Source organism: Alexandromys fortis, unplaced genomic scaffold, assembly GCF_014885135.2.
Source record: "Alexandromys fortis isolate MF-2015 unplaced genomic scaffold, M_Fortis_MF-2015_v1.1 scaffold_22, whole genome shotgun sequence".
Taxonomy (NCBI): Eukaryota; Metazoa; Chordata; class Mammalia; order Rodentia; family Cricetidae; genus Alexandromys; species Alexandromys fortis.
Genome location: NW_026067900.1, coordinates 1860043 through 1876652, shown reverse-complemented (window position 1 = coordinate 1876652; position 16610 = coordinate 1860043). Strand labels below are relative to the sequence as shown.

Genomic DNA, 16610 nt, shown 5'->3' with positions numbered 1-16610 from the left:
AGAATTTTTAATGGATAGTGAATCATAAAAATACTTAAGTACCTCATAATAAAAAGTAAAAACAATCTAAAAGAAAAGTTAAAAGAAAAAATTAAGTTCTACAATAAAAAAGGAAGTTTGATGACTGAATACAAGGCTATGCATGGGGTAAATGTTCAGTGTCTCTCCTACATCACCCATGAGTGTAAGCATTCAAGAGTGAAGACAGGAAAAAATATCAATATGTATTTATTAAACATGGTGTTTTCATTCCAGCATCAACATATATGTGGATATATACACATTGTTTATATTATACACATTATATAGATGTTTGCATGCAGTGTTTGTGTACAGACAGAATGAGCAAGAGAGGCAGACAGCTCTGCCCTTGGACATCTTTCTGGCATGTCCCTCACACTCCTGGGGTCATTTGTCCAATCTCCCTTTCTAAGAGAAGCTTTCTCCGCCCTCCCATTTAAAACTGCAGTCTCAGTTATCACCACTGTCTAGCCCCAGGACTCTATTTATGTGTATATCCTGTCTATTTATGTTAACTGTATATTTATGATCCTTCTCTCCCACTGGAGGGAATTTCTTTGTTTTGTTCACTCCCATATGCTAACACAAATAATGATGAGGAAGAAGAGGGAAGAGGAGGAGGAGGAAGAAGAAGAGGAAGAAGAAGAAGAAGAAGAAGAAGAAGAAGAAGAAGAAGAAGAAGAAGAAGAAGAAGAAGAAGAAGAAGAAGAAGAAGAAGAAGAAGAAGAAGAAGAAGAAGAAGAAGAAGAAGAAGAAGAAGAAGAAGAAGAAGAAGAAGAAGAAGAAGAAGAAGATGATGATCATTTATTTCCTGAGTCATTCCTGAAGGCCAGGCCCCTAACAGCCCAAGTATTTTAACTGAACTATTGCTATTTGTCCCCACAAAAAGGACAGAACACAGGTCCCATTATAAACGAGAAAACCAAAGCATAAAGAAATTAAATTTGCACAGGTCACAAAATCAAAAGCCTGAAGAACTGGGACCATCTGACCTCCAAGTTCACACACTTAACCATACTCTAGAAGGAAGAGAAGTGACACAGAAAGAACAGGGAGCACCAAGTCCTGGTGGCAGGCAGGAAAAAACATTATAGAGAAATTGGTCCTGATTTTGGAAAATAAGAAAGAGAAAAACAGCAGAAGGCAAGAATAAGAGAAAAGAGGAAAGGAGAAATTAAGTATTTTTTTAAAATTAAGTAATGAATAAATAAAAAGCTAAAGTAAGTGTGTTAAGTCATAAGTTAACTGAAACATGCAACATATTTACTGTAAAGCTCTGAGTTGGTAGACTGGTGGAGAATTTAGATTCACTTTTTGTAAGTTTTAGATTACACGATTTTAAAGCTCTTCCTTCACACATTAGCAGCTTTTTCCAGTTGCTTTTCTCTAGAGACTAAATGAAGCAATAAAGACCTGTTCTCTACTGTCATTTGGGTAAACCTCAGCAACTTCCCATAAAATGAAGATTTCTTTATTCTGGGTTTAAAGTAGTGATAGTAACATGAATAATAAAAACTAAAGTCAGTGAACCAAAATGATTACCTCAACTTGTGCTTGTTGTCTCACTAAAATAATGTTAAAAACATCTAGACTCTTCTCCAAGTCCTGCAAAACAAGAGAAATAATGATTATATAAAAAGCATGATTAATGGATTCATCCAGTCATTACCAATACAGACAGCAAGCCAATGAAAGCATGAGTTAGAATGGACATTAGGCTCCTACTTACTGTACATAGTAAGAGAAGTAAAGGTTTTATAAGAAATTGCATCCTTATTGAGTAGTTTGAGAATAAAGTTTCCTTCTGTGAGACATTATAGATAACTGCACATAAAAGCAAGAATGTTTACAACAGGAGCTGTGCTGGGGCTGAAGAGATGGCTGGAAAACAGCCCTGGATTCCCTGCAGAGGACTGGAGTTTACTTCCCAACACTACCTCTGGCAGCTCCCAATCACCTTTAACTCCAGCTCCAGGGCATCTGATGCCCCCTTCTTGCCTCCTTGTTCTTTTTACTTGTGAATACAAACCCACACACAGACATGTTGTAATAGGAGCTACGGGGCTGCGTTCTGGCCACCCCGGCTCCAGCATGGCTAGCTTATGCCCCGAAATAATTACACGGAAACTGTATTCTTTTAAAAACTGTTTGGCCCATTAGTTCTAGCCTCTTATTGGCTAATTCTCACATCTTTGATTAACACATTTCTAATAATCTGTGTAGCTCATGAGGTGGCTTACCAGGGAAGATCTTAACCTGCAGCTGTGTCGGGTGGGAGAATCATGGCAACTCCCTGACTCGGCTTCTTTCTCCCAGCATTCTGTTCTGTCTACTCCGCCTATCTAAATTCTACCCTATCAGAGGGCCAAGCAGTTTCTTTATCAATTAACCAATGAAAGCAACAAATAGATACAAGACCCACCTCCATCATTTACCTTTTTTTGTTTAAACAAAAAAGAAAGGCTTTAACTTTAACATAGTAAAATTACATATAACAAAACACCTCGTGGGCTACACAGATTATTAGAAATGGGTTAGATCAATATGTAAGAACTAGCCAATAGAGGCTGGAACTAATGGGCCAAGCAGTATTTAAAAGAATACAGTTTCCGTGTAATTATTTCGGGTAAAGCTAGCCAGGTGGCGGGACGCAGCCCGCCGCACCTACTACACAGACACGCATATATACACGTAGTGGCATTTCATTTGTATTTTAATAAATAAAAGCTTGCCTGAAGTTCAGAGAGTAAAACAGCCCCCCTGGTCAGTCTTACAGACCAGGCAGTGGTAACACACACCTTTAATCCCAGGTATGGCTAGTTGCCATAGAAACCAAGTGGTGCAGCCTTTAATCCCAACCCTAGAGAGGATTATAAAATGGGAGGAGAGAGCTCTCAGGCTCAGGCTCATTTTGAGGTTCCTGGAAGCAGGATCACCATTTCAGACTAAGGTCAAGGTAAGAGCCATTGTTGCTTTTCGGATCTTCAGGTTGAACCCCAATTTCTCTCTCTGAATTTTTATTAATCGTGCTTCATTTACATAATTTTAAAGACATAAATTTTTTAAAAAGAATAAAAAAGAAGACTCATTTCGGGTCTTGTGTGTGCATGTGATCCTTACTTCTTACTCTCCCCTAGTCTGTATTATTTTATAGCCACGATTCCATTACAAAAACAAAAAGAAATACAAATTACTAGAGTGAGCACATAGACTACAGGAGGAACTAAGACTCTAACACTCACTGGCTGGCCCGTGTCTCGGGTAACTTGTGTATTTTGTCTGTACATCTCTTAGGACTGTAAAACAGGCACAGTCTCCACTTTGCTGCTGAGAAGCACTGTACTTGAGAAGCTGAGAAGCCTGTGCCTGTGACCAGACACCTGGTAAGCACCACGCACCTGAGTGCTCATCTTTGGCTCCCAGTCCTGTGCTTTCCCCGATGTGTCACACGGGGACTATCACGGTTCAGAAGCACGAGTCCAGCCCACCCTCGCACCCCGGATACTGTGCCTCAGTGGCAGCAATAACCAAGTTCTGTATTCAGGGCGCAAGTAAGACCCCAAGCCTTTCTCAAGGAGGAAAGGGTTGTTTTGTTTAGTTTATAAATAATACTTTAAGCTCCAAAAAAGGAAATAACAGTACTATATAAGTTCTGGGATTTTTATGATCAGAACAAGATCTAACAAATAAACATTTAATGAGTCCGACATCCATTTTCTAAACAGTATTAGAAAAACCAAATACATTTTCCCAAACAGTCTGCAGGAGTTTTACCGTATGTGACATTATGCTAGGGAAAAGAGATTGCTGGTTAATAAAAAGGAAGAAAGAAAAAAAAATAAAAACTCTATTTTTCAAGTAATTCTCAAAGCGATGGGACTGTTCTTTCTCAAATACATTCTAATTCACACTGCATACATAAGAATATTAAGGAGTTGGGCAGTGGTTGTGCACACCTTTAATCCCAGAACTTGGGAGGCAGAAGGCAGGAGGATCTCTGTGCATCCAAGGTCTGCCTGGTCTACAGAATGAGTTCCAAGGCAGCCAAAGCTACAGAGTGAGACCCTGTCTTGAATAAACAAAGAATATCAAAGGGTGTTTATACATATACCAAAACTAACAGACGGGAAACATACCTGAATTTGTTTTTGTGTTTCTTCTGAGACTTTTGCTTGTGTTAACTTGTTTTTGTAGGCAATTTTGTAACTCTTGAGTAACTGCCTATGTTTTTTTATGTTACTCCATGACCACATCTGAGTGTATCTTCTTATATGAACTTCAAGAACAGAATCAATTGCATATTTCCACCTAAAGTCAAATTTTGTTAATGTACACATGAGTATAAGGATATAAGAAAATAGTTTTGACTTTTCAGAGATACATTGTTGATTTTGTTGTTGTTATTGTTGTTCTTCTTCACCAGCCAATAACTCCAACAGTAACACTACAAGCCCCCAGTACAACTCTCTGACCTAAACAGAGGAGCAAAGAAACACTCCAGGAAGAGGATTTGCCAAAGCCAACACACAAAAGCACAAAATGATACGTGTGGAAAGCTGTACAGTCATGCTGGACAGCAACTTTGTGCTAAAAGGCGGACCACATACAGCACAATGACTTCACACAATTATATTTATTATCTCGGGATGTCATAGCTATCTTAGTTCACACTGCATGATGCCCACACAACCAGGAAAAGCATTCCACATAATACACTATTTCATATAACTCCACTATAAGTTATATAGGTAAGAGGGCCAGGAAGCCAGACCAGAGCCATGACAGGTTTCAAATAGCCCCTGCCAGGGATCAGGCCTTTGTTTCAGTTTGCTGCAAGTGGCTGGAGCTGAGCATGCAATTCTCGGAAAACCACAGCACAGGAGCAACCAATCAGTAAGCGGCCCAGCAGACTATCAGAGCCTCCTGCTAGCTAAAGATAGCTTTCCCTACCCTGCTGTTGGAAAGTCCCTGAACACTAGAGCCACCTACCAATCAATCAGCCCCAGACTAATCTCCCTCCCTAGAATTCCCCTAGCCTGCAAGGGGAATTTAAAAGCCCGCAAGCCTCTCCATCAGTCGCCATCTTGCCATCCCAGCATGCAGGTATTTTTGTTCTCAAAATAAATGCTCTTGTTGATTGCATAAGTGGATGATGGTCTTTTGTGGAGCTTCTCCCGGACATATGGTGCATTGGCTGGGAAGTCCCCCCAGAGCCCCCCAACATATGAGTGCCCTTTGTTTTGGTCTATCATTGTTCTGACTGTCACTCTGGTCCATGCTCTGTGTTTCTTTCTCCAGGAGGCTCGAGCTAACTGAATCGAAGGCTGGGGTTTTGATAGATGGACGCAATAGAGGCACCTCTACCTCATGGGCCAGGAAACATCCCAGACCTACCTGGGGGGGACAGAAGGTTCCTTTGGTTGAACCCGGAAGTGGGTCGCTCCCGCAGCAAATGGAACGCCCCAGGGAGACATGCCATCAGCTATCCCTGGCTTCTTTGTTGGTTTTTGTGTGTGTGTGTGTGTGTGTGTGTGTGTGTGACATACCAGTACATTTCTGTTCGTGTTATTTTATGTCTTTCTGTCTGTAGCGTTCCCTCATCACTTCTCATAGGAGTGAGCCAGTCAAACTCAACTTCCTCCCTTGTGTCTTATTTTGGACCATTCCAAGGGCTTTGGGGCCCAAGCAGCAGGGAGAGACTTACTACGGTTGCTAAGCTGCTGCAGCGCTGCGGGACATTTTAGCAGGGGCCTTTGTGGGGCTTCTCCAGAACCCTAACACAGGCTGTGTTCTACTGATGATAATTCTGAAGCCGTGCGGATGACTGACAAGACTTTTTAAAACATGCTCAAAGTCTTGAACGCTAAGATAAAACTTTGAGAATCCAGAAGCAGATTATAAAGAGGGCATTTGTGAGGAGAAAAATAAAAAACAACAGTAGCACAGATAGAAAAGATCTCTCTTTCATTATTGTTTTGGAAGAGTCTAGACAACTGTTGCAAGGAACCGCTTGTTTATCCCAGCCGCCCAGAACCAAAATAATCACACAGAAACCGTATTAATTAAATCACTGCTTGGCCCAGTAGCTCTAGTTTCTTATTGGCTAACTCTTACATCTTAATTTAACCCATCTCTATTAATCTGTGCATCACTACAAGGTTGTGGCCTACCAGCAAAGTTTCTTTTTTTTTTATTTATTTTTTATTTATTTAATTATTTATTTATTAAAGATTTCTGTCTCTTCCCCGCCACCGCCTCCCATTTCCCTCCCCCTCCCCCAATCAAGTCCCCCTCCCTCATCAGCCCAAAGAGCAATCAGGGTTCCCTGCCCTGTGGGAAGTCCAAGCCAGCAAAGTTTCAGCACATCTATCTCCAGCTGCAGCGGCTCCATGGCATCTCTCTGACTCCACTCTTCTTTCTCCCAGTATTCAGTCCAGTCCTCTCTGCCTACCTAAGTTCTGCCCTATCAACAGGCCAAGGCAGTTTCTTTATTCATTAGTGGTAATCACAGCACACAGAGGGGACTCCCACAACAGACAACTAGACTCTAAAAATTTCTTAACTCTGAATGCCTGAAATATATGATTATTCATTTCTTATAAAATGAAGATGACTCAGTGGTCCCTGTGTTTGATGAGCAAGTTCAAGTACATAAGTGTGCATCCCCATAATGCATGTAAAAGTTGGGCTCATTGGTGCATATCTATAGTCCCAGTGCTGAGGGAAAGAGGGTGGAACAAAAAAGTAGAGCTCGGGAGCTTGCTGGCCAGCCAGCAGAGCAGAGATGGGAGAGTTCCAAATTCAGTGAGAGACTGTCTCAAAAAGTAGAGGTGGAGAATAGAGAAGCTACTGAGGAAGACATTACTATCAACCTCCAGTCTCCGAACAGTCAGCTGGCAAGCACAACTTCGCATCTACAACACATGTGCAAACATACACACACACAGAGAGAGAGAGAGAGGGACAGAGAATAATTTTAAATAAAAATAACAAATTCTAACTTACCATTGCCGACAATTGGTGTGAAGCGGTAAGCAAGGTTTGTATTTCCTATATGGTACATTTCTAACCATATAATCCAGTGACTCCAAAAAGTCAATCATGCTTAAGTACTATTGAGACAAGAGCAAATTAGGTTTGTTACAGTGAACATGCAAATAAAAATTAGATCTGCATCTCTTTTTCTAGAGGGCCCCAAAATCTCTGATAATTCAATAATCTACAAACTACACCTGATTAAAGCTGAGATTATCAATTAGAAATTAAAGCACAATATTTTAAGTTTTTCTATAAAGAAACTGTGCTGGTATTCAAACTGTCACATGACCCATAATAAACTTTTTTCAGATACTCTGAAATGAGAAATAAATGTATATCTTGGCAACAGTGAAATGGACTGTCTCCTAGTATTGATTGTATTTGTGTTTCTAAACCTGCCCACTTTTCTCTGGACCTTCATCTTTGCCACAGCTATAGGAGCTGACTCCCAATCTGCTCCAGAAAATCGATACATAACTAAGCAAGATGAAGCTATTTAAGCTCACAATTTACAACAACACAACTTTGTGCTGTGTAAGCCTTACAAACAGTTCAAATGAAGAGAAACAGACAAGGAACAGGAGAGAATGGTCACGAGTTGAGACAGAAAAAAAAATCTGGCTTCCTTTGAGTTTCCTCAACACAGTTCTACCTGAGGGTTAGTTGAGAAACGTGTCTAGCCTAAACTTCAATAATAAACTACATCCCAGATTTCAAAGCCATAAAGGAGAAATGATACAAAATACCTAGTTACAATTTATATTCACAATTCTATGAAATAAAATTATAGAACATTAAGTAAAATAGATTATTGAGGTTTATTTTAAGCTACACATCTATAATCCTAGCACTAAGAAGGCTGAGACAGGAGGATTACTGCAAGTTTAAAGCCATCCTGGGCTATATAGTGAGTTCTGGACCAGGCAAGAATAAACAGATGAGAAATAATTATTTTCCCTTTTGGTAATGCAGCTGTTAGAAAATCTAAAGTGACAAAGGCCATTTACATTCTACTTATTAGAGAGCATTAAACTAAAAGCCCAGGCATCAACACTTCTCTTCCTCTCAATTCAAGTCTCCAGCACTGCTACCCAAATCTTCCAAAGTTATAAAACTTAGAAAACAAACTCAGTAAAAACAGTTGTTCTGAAAACTGAAGGAATGGTACTTGAGTGTCTGCTATTAGAAACTGAGACAAGGGGGTTGGAGAGATGAGTTGTTGGTTAGGAACAGGGGCTGCTCTAACCTGCAAAGGACCTGGGTTTAATTCCAGTACCCATGTGGCAGCTCATAACCCCAATAGCTCCAGTTCCAAAAAACCCAACACCCTCACCTCATCTCCCTGGGCTCATATATTCACAGAGCCTTACACAGTATATCTAAATAGAAATAAATAGAAGTTAAAATCGCAGAGCCTACAAGGTAGAGGGAAAAAAACTGACTCTTTCAGGTGGCTCTCCAACCCCATACCCATGCACACGTGTACACACACACACACACACACACACACAAAATCTAAAAGATGAGAAGAGAAAATGAGAGTAGAAAAGTACACTAAAAGTCTCCTATAATTATGAATTAAGAGAAAATATCATTCACTACAGTTTAATAAGATCGATCCTATAATTACAAATTAAAAGAAAGTATCATTCACTACAGTTTAATAAAATTAAATATCATTTGTGAAAAGGGTCCAATTAATGGACACTATTTGTCTGAAATTTCTCTTTTAAGTCTCCCACACCCTGTTTTTTTTGGGGGGGGTGTTGTTGTTTTTGGGGGGCAGGGTGGTACCAAAGGTCAACAGAATGAAAGTACCCCAGACCATGGAGAATGACTAATGACAAGGACAATTGGAAATCAGGATTCAACGCTGATTAAAGCCAGAGTTACCCAAGGGAACCTTACCTGGGGCTTTGTCAGCTCAATGGCAATGTTTTGTACTTCTACGTTCCCATCAAGTTTGGGTGTTTTGAGCTCTGATTCTGCACAGGGATTCATGTAGAGCTTTGCAGAGGCTGATATTGGCTGGAAAACTGACATCACATGGGAAGACATAAGGTATGTTTACATGCTCTTAACTGTGAACAGCTGAGAATAATTATGAGAATGTTGCACTTTGATAGTAAAAAAGTAAATGATACCATGTATATGTAAAAGATCACTATCAAGAAATGTGCAAGGCATCTGAACTCACAGAGAGGGTAGCAGCGTGCACAGGGCCTGCACAGCTCCAAGCCGGATGAGAGGGGGAAGAGGACATGATTTCCCATCCCTGACCAAGAAGCTACCTCCAACTGATGACTTCACACGAAGGAAAGGGAGTCTCGCTGGGTATACAAACCACACTTAAGGACAGGCCCCATACCCAGCAGTAGATAGCCAACACAAAACTAACTCACTGGTATTTTTGGAGGTTTATTTTTGTCTCATTATGCTTTGTCTGGGCTTTTTTTTTTAACCTTACTAGTCTTTTGTTTATATATTACGGCTTTCAAGTTTGCATTTTTATGGTTGTTCTGGGAGTGCCTGTATCTCTGCATATGTGTGTGTGTGTGTGTGTGTGTGTGTGTGTGTGTGTGCTTCTCATGCTTCTTTTTTTTGTTGATTTTCTTTCTCTGTTTTGTTCTATTCTGGTTTGTTTGTTTTTGTATTTGCCTGTTTTCTAAAGAGGGAGAAAGAAGGCGTGAAGTTGGATAGATGAGGATACAGAGAGTATCTGCAAAGGGATGAGGGGCAGAAAACAGTGATCAGAATATATGCATGAAAAAAATCTATTTCAGTTTTAAAAGAGAGAAAGAGACACAGAAAAAGAGAGAATATATATATATGAATATATATATATATATATATATATACACACACACACACATACAAGAATTCACCTTATCTGTGTAAAACAAATTAGGGAGCTCACTGGCTAAACCCAATCTCCCTAGAGTTAAATGGAGTCATGTGCTCCCAGGAAAGGTGTATATGGAATACAGACAGTCCCTGTCTAAAACTGGGTTTCTGTGTGATTTAATAATTTATTGTTCATTTAAAATATTAAAACAAGGAGAGAAGTAAAATTGAATTTCTGTCTTAGTCTTTGACAAAATTTAGAAACAGAAACATAAATAAAATCATCCCAGGAAACAAATTATCAGTACACTGGTTTCAAACTGATCATACACAGACAACTTTGAGAAAAACTAAAAATACTCTTGAGGTTGAGTGACAGCAAAAACAAAAAGTCTACTCGGGATGATTATAGATAGTATCAAAGCTATATAGATGCATTACCTTATGGTAATTATAATTTGCATTAGATTGTATAACATTCTAACTGACTTATGTCATTCATAAATGCCTGAGAATTAAGTTGCACATTCTCTGAACTAGTTATCATCAATGAAACTAAATTTTTTTATAAACTGGGAGCACTTTAAAATGTCATTACTCGAGTGTACGACCATAAACAGAAAGCGCCATCATCTAATGGCAACGAGCTACACAGGACAGGAAGAAAACCACAGAGGACCAGGACAATTTGAAATGTAGAAAGAAATGGACATGGAAGTTAGGGATGACTACAAAGAATTACAAAGTTCACAGAATAAAAACAAACTAACAAAACTGAACTGGGGAAAGCAGAGGCAGTAAACAAAGGAGAAGGTGCCAATAAACTATACAAAGTTCACTTTAAAAACTATCCAGTGTGATTGGCTTACACTGCTAGAGGTGACCTGAATACCACAAACCCAAAGACTGCAAAAGGGAGAGTGGAGAAAAGAGAAAAGGAGGGAGCAAGAGAGGGGAGACTGAAGGAAGATAAGCGAGAAGGAAGGGGCCTCAACTACAAAACAAAGAACCTTCACGAGATAGGAGAGAGCACAGAGGTGGAAGGAGGTGGACTCCAGGTGAGATCGCCCCCACACACGCAGGACAGTACGGTTACAGTCCAGTAACCATAAGGAGCTACTACTGAAACATACATGTTGTATAGTCAAATACCATAAAATTAGTGCATTCTGTTTGTCACAGTGACTTCATTTAGCCCTCCATGTCTCCTCTTTAAATCAACTCCCCTTGGTACTCACTGTACTGATGATCTGGGGGGATGTTTCTACTTGTAAGAATTTCACGCTTCAGTTGATCCTAAAGAGATTTAAGTTGAGAATGAAAGAGAAATACATACTTATCCACGTATATAAAAAAAAAATTAAAGAACGGTTCTCACATCAGTACCTTTACTGCTCTCTTTGCAACAACTCGTCCATAAGAAAAATACAAAGCATGAATTTATAGGTCTTTTTCTTTACAATACGGACACAAAGACCTAACTGTCTCGGAATGTAAGTATGTTCCTCTCTGTGAGAACCGCCCAAACAGATACACAGCCACAAAGTCCGAGTCGGGACTGAGCTCATCCAAGTGTTTCTGGAGTCCTGCCCCCTCCTCTAACTGAAGACATAAGACCCTGAAACAATGAATCTCTCATCCACCCTGTAGGAAGTCATCATCACAGCTACTTAAACACTTGTAGGACACGCGTGTCCCCGGTCTGACAGGTGGCATTGTCACGACACTCCTAATCCTTACAGGAAACAGTATATTAAGAATGCCACCAAAATAAGTATGAACAACCTCAGAGGACACTGTAAAGGGCTCCCCTGTCTGTCACTGTCGAGTAAATGGTTTCAAAAAGATCTTCGGACTCACAGTGGTCTTCCGAAGAGACAGGTGGAGTTGAAGTGTTTTCACACCTATGTTTTGGTGACAGGCCAGTTAAACAAATGACCGACAGCCTGACCTCCCTTTCAAACACACTTTCGGCGTATAGTTAGCGTTTCAAGGCAGAGACTGAAATTACCAAGATATGCTCCCTGGATCCATGGTAAGACATGCAGCAGCCGACATTCCAGTAGGCACTGAGACTGTCAAGTTTCACAAGCTATGCAAGAAAAATGAAAGTGGTACATCAGCATTCAACAACTGCCCTCATGCTCACTGAAATGCTGGACTTAAGAAAATACGCAAAAATGAAGGGGGGCAAATTCATAGGGCTGTTTAAGTTCAGCATTTGCTAAACTGTGTTTCTGGGAACACATTTTCAGGAGATTCACATTCAATCAATTCCCAAATAGTAAGACTAGAGCATCTAGCACACTGTTTTGCTAGATAAGAAAACACAAGCTCCCTCCTGAAGTTATCAATGGCTGCCCTGGGGAGGACTGTGGGAAAGGAGCCTGTGGTCAGTAAGGCAGGGAAGGCTCCAGACTGGCTGATATCACTCCTAGGGAACCACCCTGCTTAGGAGCCATGCCAAGCACTGAGAAGTCCTGCAGTTAAACACAGAGCACACACAGGCTCAGTTATGCACAAGATGGCGCTTAACCAGTTCTCTTGCCTGACCACAAATTATTCTTTCCACATCTAACACCTCTTTCATAGTCTTTCATAAAATAGCATTTGGGGATGTTGCTTGTATCCAGACCCTTCACTTGAGGGATGAAGAACCTAAACGTCAGCGTAGATAAGTCACGCAGCAAAAGCTTAATCCAAACCGGATCATGGACTTTTTCCACCCCTGACTCACCTTCACTAACAAACTATAAAGATCCAAGGCATCTAGGTCTCACTTAGTCACTCAGATTGAACACCATGTTCTCTAATGACCTAACTTTGCTAAGGAATGCATCAACCCTCTGACAGTCAACACGTCTTATGCTTCTGCTTTAGGAGGTAGACTGTTAAACACTCAATCGCTATGAAATACCTAATTTTGTCAAAGGCAACAAGTGCTATTTTAGAATCCAGAAATATGTTATTTAACAAATTGATTATGACAGACAATTTAAAACATAATATCTATTCTTTTAAATTCAAGAATGTTCATATGTAGATCACCCAGATTCCTGATTGGCTAAAATTTAGAATCAAACAACAATAATCCCATAAATTGGAAGCCTTAAGGTTAAACATATGTAGACTATCACACTGAGAGACACTGTCCAGGATGCCCGAGATTGCATACACAATATTGCCTGGCATGCCACTTGCTACTTTTATCATAAATACAAAGGTTTCCTCTATGTTTTATATGGCCAAAAGCAGTTACTGAGAATTGGGTCATTTACTATACACCAAATGAGCTGCTTGTACTTCCACCCTCTCCTGAAGTTTCTGAGGGTTTAGGTATGTTACTTTTGAACACATCTCAAAATGTACTTAATGACACTTCTGCAGAGTTTGCATTAAAATGACTGCTGACACTTTGTGGTCAAAGTGAAAGCAGACACCTCTCCATGTTGGCTCCAGGAGCTGGACTCCAACGTCACTGCTCCACCCTACCATCTGGCTGAACAGATATTCCAGCACTTAAAGATCTTATCTTCGTGAGTGCAAAAATTGATCCCCCATAAGAAATTCTAAAACCTTATATATGAAAAATATAATACCTTATATATAATTTTTTCTGCTTCATTTAAAATGCAAGGAGTCCAATGTTCATTTGTCGTCTAAAAAGAAAAGAAGGTCAACTCTTATGAAGCAGTACATGTCATCTAACAGTCTAGTATCTGTAAGCAATAACCGAGTAATTTAGAAAAAAAAGTGGCCAGCCAGATGGCTCAGTGGGTAAAAGCACTGGCCACCAAGCCTAACAACTTGATCTCAATACCAGGACCCATATGGTAGAAGGGGACAACAGACTCACACGAGTTGTCCTCTGACACACACATACACACCAATTTACAAAATAAACATTATTTTTTAAAAATTTAAGTTACTAGGTAATATCAGATAATGCTAGCTGTTTATCTATATATTTATATGACAAAATCAAAGAAGCAATGAAAATTAAAATTGAAGAAATTCCAATTCAACGAGGCTCCTCTACTTAGAAAAATTATTATTGGGTTACTATATGTCAGAAGTCATAAACATGAATAAAAGCTGGTGTGCGCCTTGTGAAGAAGGTTGCAGCGCAAGCCAGTTGTCAGCACGGTTGACGCGTACTAGCATCCACCAGGCGGGCATTACTGAAGACTACTTAAGAATGATTTCATAAGCAGAAGCGTCAGGAGACACTGAGTGGGAGTCAGACACACAGAGAGCAGACAGTTCTCAACAAGCCTGGCTGGAAAGACGGCAGGAAAACAGAGGTGGTTAGAGAGTCTGGTTGGAAATGGAAAGTTAAGCAGGGCCTTTTTAATCTTATCTGTGAGGAAGAGACAAGAATGTTGAAGACCTGCGTGACAGCACACACCTTTAAGCCCAGCACTCAAGGAGGCAGAGGCAGGAGGACCATTATGAGTTCAAGGCCAGCCTGGTCTCCTCTGAGTTCCAAGTCAGCCAGAGCTACATAGTGAGACTGTCTCAAAAAAAAAAAAAAATTGACTGCTTATAAAAAGATGTAAGGAAAGAGAAAAGAAAGTTGCTCTAGAAGAGAATAACAGAAAGCAGGAGAAATGAAGATTCCTGGGGCTGTGGGGAAGATCAGACCCTGTGCAAACACTGAAGATCTAACATGGAAGTAAGGGTGGCGTGCTCACAAGAGGCAACGGGCTTCCTTTCACCTGTAACACCCAGCAGCGGGAAAGAACATAACTGAGTCAGACAAGGAGCCACAGGCTTTAGACAGTCTCGATCTCAACAAACACAAGGAGGTAGGTCTCTGAATTAGCGGAAAGGGGAGTTTAGCTAGAAGCCTAGCTCAGTACCTGGAAAGATAACATGCTAAGGATCCTGACACAGCAGAACAGGGAGCATAGGAGGAGCTGAAAAGCTCCAAGAAGGAAGGAAAAACAAACAGCAAAGGTAGGATACTCTCTTGTATGGGTTCCGAAACCTGAGCAGAATTACCAGGCTGGCAAAGGGAACGGTGAAACAGGCAAATAAAACCCGAGCACAGACTCTGAGCACAGACACGGAACTCGCAGCAGCACACAGTGAGGAGACCATCTGCAGCAGCATGCCCTTGCAGACCAGGCGGAGGAGACCGCTAGCACTTTTGTTTTGTTAGATGTTCAAAGTTAACTTGGATGCTGTTTGTGAACATACAATTAGGCTGAGTTTTCTGAATCAATGATCTCTCTACCCTTAAGAACTCAGATTCTGGTCTTTCAGAATACTCTGTTTTATCAAAACCTACTTCATGTTCCCAACCATGTTTCTTATCATTTAGTTACTTAGAACAGTAAAAGATCCACTCTGAGGATATGCATACCCTCTTCCATTTAAGAGATTAAACAGAAAATAATCTCTATTATGAATGTATTATGAAATATTTAATCAAAATGAGTAACTTAACACATTCTAGTGGCTTCCCACACACACACACACACACACACACACACACACACACACACACACACACTTTTGTCTACTTTTTGAGATCCTACAAAATAATACCAAGTATGAGTTCCGAACACTACACAGTCATCTGTTCCTTGCCCGTGTGTATAAGGTGCACTATTCATTTCTTCTAAATGATTTAACATTTGTTATGTGGAAGCATTAAAGAAATCAAAGGAATTACTAAATATGAAAGCGTCACTGGAAATAGGGAACCTGTAGCAAATGTGCAGCAAGGGAATTCCTCAGAAACGCAAAAGCTATTTGAAGCAACAATGTACCTCAGGCCATGCAGTTTACTTCAGAGTATTAATACTTTACAGATCCCACAAAAACTTTTAGCAAGCCAACATTACCAACAGACTAAATTCTCCCAAGGTGACACCAAATGAAAGCGGCCTTTCTGGATCAGTGACCTGCCAAAGAAGAAAGGGAACATTAAAACATGAGACAGCATCTCCCCGAAATGTGGTCAGCCCAGAACACACGTACATACAAACAATACCAAATGGATTCAGGAGTAGTGTGTGGTTTTGTGTAACTAAAAATAAGAATTTAAAAAGAAGAGGTTGTTAATTTGAGACAAAGTGAGGAAACACAGAAGGAGTCGGAGGAGGTGGGAGGGAGGGGTGGAGATTATGTAAATATAGTATTTGTGTATGCAATTCTCAGAAAATAAAAAATTTAAATTAAAAATAAAATGTTAAGTTAGTAATAAAAATAATAAATAGTCAGCAGCTAGACACATGTCTAGGAGGAAGTCACACAGCCCAAGGGACTTTCAAAGGAGGGAGAGGGGGCCCTGATACAGTCATGTGTCCATCAGAGCATCATGACGGCGCCAATGCTGCTAACTCGGTATTTTCCCAGAACTCTGATTTCCGACAACTAACAAGCTCTGTAACTGTGACCAGTAGACTCCAATGTGTATCAGAATGTTCTTCACAGGCAAGTACAAGGAGGCATTACAGACAATGATTTTACCACTAAATGACTACTCCAACACTCGGATTTTCATCTTTGGAAACTTGAACCAACTTTATAGCCTTTTACTTCCCTTGATGCTTCAAAACTGCCTGGAAAGGGAAAGTCCTAGGTTTTGGGTTTTTCTGGGGTTGTTTTTCTCCCTGGCCTTAAACTTTCAATCCTCCTATCTCCGTCCGGCTTCAGAATCTTAGTGCGTAATTTCCCAAGTCTATTACCTCAAATCT

General features: G+C 40.2%; 1 protein-coding gene across 1 annotated transcript in view; it reads right to left on the bottom strand.

Moving 5' to 3' along the window:
• Vps13c (vacuolar protein sorting 13 homolog C) overlaps window positions 1–16610 on the bottom strand; it is a 153478-nt gene that overhangs the window by 103234 nt on the left and 33634 nt on the right. Inside the window, exons 7-14 of the mRNA XM_050125415.1 lie at window positions 15756–15815; window positions 13503–13562; window positions 11915–11995; window positions 11142–11199; window positions 8968–9095; window positions 7027–7133; window positions 4158–4329; window positions 1564–1626 (exon numbers count right to left, since the gene is read on the bottom strand). Coding sequence (XP_049981372.1) covers window positions 1564–1626; window positions 4158–4329; window positions 7027–7133; window positions 8968–9095; window positions 11142–11199; window positions 11915–11995; window positions 13503–13562; window positions 15756–15815 — 729 coding nt within the window. The remainder of the gene's footprint in view (window positions 1–1563; window positions 1627–4157; window positions 4330–7026; window positions 7134–8967; window positions 9096–11141; window positions 11200–11914; window positions 11996–13502; window positions 13563–15755; window positions 15816–16610) is intronic.